Below are 5369 nucleotides of genomic sequence, written 5' to 3' on the forward strand. Positions count from 1 at the left end.
TGTGTGTGTGTGTGTGTGAGAGACAGGGTCTCATTCTGTTGTCCAGACTAAAGTGCAGTGGTGTGTTCACTGTAATCTCAAATTCATGGGCTCAAGCAACTCTCCTACCTCAGCCTCTTGAATAGCTGGCACTACAGGTGCCTGGCTGATTTTTTCATTTTTTGTAGAGACGGGGTCTTGCTATGTTGCCCAGGCTGATATTGAACTCCTGGCCTCAGTCTTCCTGCCTTGGCCTTGTAAAGTGCTGGGATTAAAGGTGTGAGCCACTCTGCCTGGCCCTAAAATATCTGAACAAAACACTTATGCAGAGATCATTTTTGCAGCTTCCCTGATTTGCCTTCATTCCTAATTAAAGGCTATTTTAAATGGCTCTTTAAAGCATTTGCTTATGTAAAGAAGTATTTACTAAATTATTAACTGGCAATCCAGGAAAACAGGTTGCAAAAGAAAATAAATGTTTTGACATGTATTTTCCTTCAGATGTTTTCTATTAAAACAGTATGTTTTGCCGCTTTCCTGTTCTGAAAAGTATCAGTTTGATTTTGGTTCCTTGTCTTGTAGATAAAGAAAAATTTTACTTCAGTTCATCTTTCTTATGTGGAATTGAGACACATGGGTCAGCAGCAGCTGGGGCGGTATCCTCTTCATTTTCATCTGTGTGGAGACGTGGATTATAAAGGAGGGTACAGACATGCAACATTTGTGGACGGCCTGTCTATCCATCACAGCTTCTCAAGGTGCATCACTGTGCATGGGACAAATGGCTTGCTCGTAAGTGGCCTTCCATTGTGTCGATGCATGCTAGTGAAACAGTTAATGCTCCTTAATTCTCGTGACTTCTCAATCTAATATAAGTAAACTAGCCACGTGTTTTACTCTGTCCTGTTCTTACTGAGAATTCCGTGATTGCTCTGTCTGAAGGAGGCCTATTTTTTTAATATCCAAATTCTCCTCTTTTTAAATTTTAATTTATTCCCTGTGGGATCTAAGCAAATTACCCTCTTTAGAGATAAATAAAGCCTGGCATTGGATTTTGCCTCTTCTGCTAAGATTAATACTTCTTTTTGCGTTGGTACTGAACATGCTGCAGTGAATAGCACTTGTTACTTAAATCACCATCAATCTTGCTACCAATGACATTATACACTTGTATTTCTGCAGATAAAAGACACCATTGGATTTGACACACTAGGTCATTGTTTCTTTTTGGAAGATGGTGTTGAACAGAGAAATACTTTGTTCCACAATCTGGGACTCCTCACCAAGCCGGGCACTCTCCTCCCCACTGATAGGAACAACTCCATGTGTATCACCATCCGTGATAAAGTGTTCGGAAATTACATCCCTGTGCCTGCCACTGACTGTATGTGAGTAATTGGCAGAGAGAAAGACTCACGTGTGATGGTCCAGGCCTTTGGCTTTTGGGGAAGGTATTCTGGGGCGGAAGTTTTTCGTGGGCGGGATTTTTCATCAAGAATGTTTAAATCACTTTCAAAAATACCTTGCAGGGCTGTTTCAACTTTCTGGATTGCTCATCCCAACAATAATCTGATTAATAATGCAGCTGCAGGCTCACAGGTAAATAATATTAAAGTGTTTTCAGATCTTTTGTATTATTCTTGTTTATAAATCCCTGGGTTTGTATGGATGTAATGTCATGTGTGCCAGTGTAACCCCTTTGAATCCTTTGTGCCAGTTAGTATCTATGAGAATAATAAGACAGGCGCCAAAGGGAAGAAAAGAGGTGGGTTAATCTGTCGAGTTATGTCATCTTCAGAGCGCATTTTTGGTGTATTATGTACAATCTTTCTGACTTCTCATATTTAAGTCACATGTGGCTGAATAACTGATCATTTGTTTCTAGTGTTGATGAACAAAGAAAGCCTTAACTTTTCTCCATGGGAACGGGTCATTGTGTAGAATACTGTGACAGTTGTCACTTTGGTCAAGGGGCACATCCTTTTGTTAAATGCAAAGATTTATATACACTTGGGAATTTCATCTCCTTGGTAAAGCAGCTAAACCGAAATATGCGCTGTGAATTGTTTAAGACACACACAAGAATAATTTTTGAGAGATAAATGAACTCTTTTTGGATGGTAGAAATGTCCCCCAGAGAAGATTGGAGAAATTGACATTTATAATTGTGACTTAAAACTAATTATAATTTAAATGAATCTTTCAAGACATTATACTATTAAGATTGTAACTGTGCCGAAAACTACAGAAATAATATTCATATTTGTACAATGTGGCATTTAGAATTTTAAAAAGGAAGGAAATTCCTAGCATTGTTTTCCTAGGATGAAGTAAAAGATTAATTAAAGAGAGTATTTCTTTGAGATAACGTGAATCTAGGCATCACTGGGTGATGATTAAACTCATATGTGTTATTTTCCTTAAAAACATTAAACAACATGGGAGTCTCTGTCAGTTGAAGATCTTATGTGACAGCGCAGAGACCTGGACATTTGATCATTTCAGGTTTTCGTTTATTCATTTTGCACAAAATATGTGTTGAGCCTGTGTGGGGTTTGTGCTGAGAGTGTCTAATTGGAAAGTGAGTTTTTGAGTGAAGATAACCAAGAGGTTGCTATGCAGCCTTACCCATTGTCACTGTCTGATCTATGTTACGTTATAAGTCAACAGGCAGGGCAAAGATTCCTTTCAGCTCTTTTTAAAAGTCAGGGGTTGGAGATTAAAGCAATTGCAGAGTCTGAAAAATGTAAGATGAGGTTGCCAGATACCCTCACTGCAGCTCATGTAAGAAAAGAAGAAAGCATTTCGTGCATGTTCTTCTTTGTTTTTATTCTGTGAACTATTTCTTTTCTCTCTAGAAAAACTGTTCCAGTAAAGTGAATTTTGGCAGGGTTTTTCCTCCCAAAGTAAATCAAACCGTTTTTTTTTTCATTGTACCTTTCCACTGCCTTTTACAAAGGTCCTTTTACCTGTTTGGACACCACAGTGTTTAACAGGAAGCAACTGCTACCCTCTTATTGGCACCCTCCCCAACCCCCATATCCCCAAACTGTGCTGCATCCTAGGAGGCCCCGCTCTGCCCTCAGCTTGCAGGTTGTGGTATCGAGTCTTCTAGCTGACACTCCAAGTCTTATTCCATTGAGTTGTCTGTTTTGTGCCCAAAAGAGTTGAGGTGGCAAACATTTTTCAGAGTAGTTTGTTTTTATTAAGACCCCTTTTAAACTTTTATCATGGAAAAATATTAAATATTGCATTCATTTTGGTGTGTAGGTGTATAAGCTTTCCACAATTCATATGTCTCCTCTATGCTCCCAACACTTTGTCTCAACTAATATAGTACTTATTACATATGCTATATTTTAGTTATCTCTGTATTTCCCATCAGACTAGGAATGTTTGAGAATAGTCTTACTGTACGTCTCCTTTGACACTGTTTAAGTTTTAACAACTTGTTTAATCCCAAATTCCATAATGTGAAGTTGTCCTTCACATTGGGCTGATTTTTAATTCAACCGTAAAATAAAAAAATTGCCACGAGTATTACGAACATTTATTTCCATTTTCATGTCTCATTTTGAGTGTCAAAAAATTCTAAACTGTTCTGTTCCTGTTTTGGTCAGTAATACTGAAATTGAACAGACAGGGTCCAGACGGAGACAGCATCCCGATTCATACATGTGGTGGTTTTTTTCTTTTTTTTTTTTCCTTTGGCAAAAATTTGCCTCGGGACAGGAAGGGCATTGGAGTTGTTTGAAAGAAGTCAGTGAGTCCTGCATGTTGGCGGACAGTTGTTTAATAGGAGTGACTCATCTATTGATCAGGTTTGGAGGTAAACAGAAGAAAACCATATTGCTTAATGGTTGTGCTGTCCTGGGCACATAGAAAGCTTGTTTGGTTTTAATGCTGCATAACTTTTTAAAGTAGATAATGATGGGAAAGTTGTTTTGAATGTAAATTTTGGTGTTAGACAATAATTTCTACCTTTTGTCTAATCCTGCAAGCAAAATTAAATTTTCCTTAAAAAAAAATGATGTAACTGCTTTCAGGGTGCTAGATTATGCAAAATTTTTTTTTAAGCTACCCATCATGAGCTATGTATATATTTTTTATAGCCAATTCTGAACCTGAGACAATGAAAAATTTATGTGAGAAAGGTTAAACTTTCTTGCGAAGCAGTTTCTGAGGCTGTTTCTTAGAGTGGCTTTATAAACTAAGGCTTTTCATGATCTTGCCCTTTCATTTATAGGATGCTGGAATATGGTATTTATTCCACAAGGAACCTACTGGGGAATCCAGTGGATTGCAGTTGTTAGCGAAACCAGAACTCACTCCATTGGGTATATTTTATAACAACAGGGTCCATTCAAATTTTAAGGTAAGTTCCTCAGTTTTAACAATCAGTACATGTGATATACTGGGTAAAGGACGAACTACACTTTATATCTTAGTACATTTTGTGCTGCTATAACAGAATGCCACAGACTGGGTAATTTATAATGAAGAGAAATTTATTTGACTCACAGTTCTCGAGTCTGGGAAGTCCAAGATTGAGGGGCCACATCTGGCGATGGCCTTCTCGCTGTGTCCTCCTGTGGAAGAAGGGCAAAGGGAGAGTGAGAAAGGATGAGAGATCAAGCTCATAGCCCCAAGCCCTTTTATAATCAGCATTATTCCATTTGTGAGGATGAGCCCTCTGGACCTACATACCTCCCATTAGGTCCTACCTCTCGATACTTTTGCACTGGGGATTACATTTCCATGTGGGGGACACACTCAAATCATAGCAGATTATAGCTGAGAAATGTCAGATTTTGATAGAACTTGTCATCAGAGAAAGTAATTTGTGATTTAAAAAAGCAGACACCTAACCCTTCCATGTTCAGGATGTGTATATGATATAGCAATCCATTTAGTCACACGCAGGTATGCACAACACACACGTGTACATGTAATCTGAACAATTACATAATGGACTTGATCCATGTGTCTCCATCCTCTCTCTCTTTCCTTCCCTCCCTCTCTCTCACCTTTCCAATCTTGAATATCATTACGTGTTTCTAGGGATGTACACATTAGATGATATGATATGCTTCTGGGGTTAATAAGTATAATTCTTCTCTACTCTTCATTCACAGTGGCTGGTTGAGTGTCCTATTAGGCATTTAATACTAATTATGTAAATAGTGAGATATTGCTTAAAAATATTTGAGCTAATTTAAGATGATACAGCTCAGGTAACTGAAAGGCCATTTGGGAACTCCAGTTTCCATGATATTTTGTACTTACCTTCCACTCCCGGTGATAAATACATTTGGTTCATTTATGCTCACAAGACACTTTAATATTTTTATTTTATGCATGTAATGCCCAGATCCTTTATCCTGGGGTGA

General features: G+C 38.1%; 1 protein-coding gene across 1 annotated transcript in view; it reads left to right on the plus strand.

Moving 5' to 3' along the window:
• Nucleotides 1-5369, plus strand: part of TMEM2 (transmembrane protein 2) — a 70966-nt gene that overhangs the window by 33380 nt on the left and 32217 nt on the right. Inside the window, exons 8-11 of the mRNA XM_012641588.1 lie at nt 562-771; nt 1162-1367; nt 1509-1578; nt 4226-4354. Coding sequence (XP_012497042.1) covers nt 562-771; nt 1162-1367; nt 1509-1578; nt 4226-4354 — 615 coding nt within the window. The remainder of the gene's footprint in view (nt 1-561; nt 772-1161; nt 1368-1508; nt 1579-4225; nt 4355-5369) is intronic.

Source organism: Propithecus coquereli, unplaced genomic scaffold (genome assembly GCF_000956105.1).
Source record: "Propithecus coquereli isolate 6110/MARCELLA unplaced genomic scaffold, Pcoq_1.0 Scaffold166, whole genome shotgun sequence".
Lineage (NCBI taxonomy): Eukaryota > Metazoa > Chordata > Mammalia > Primates > Indriidae > Propithecus > Propithecus coquereli.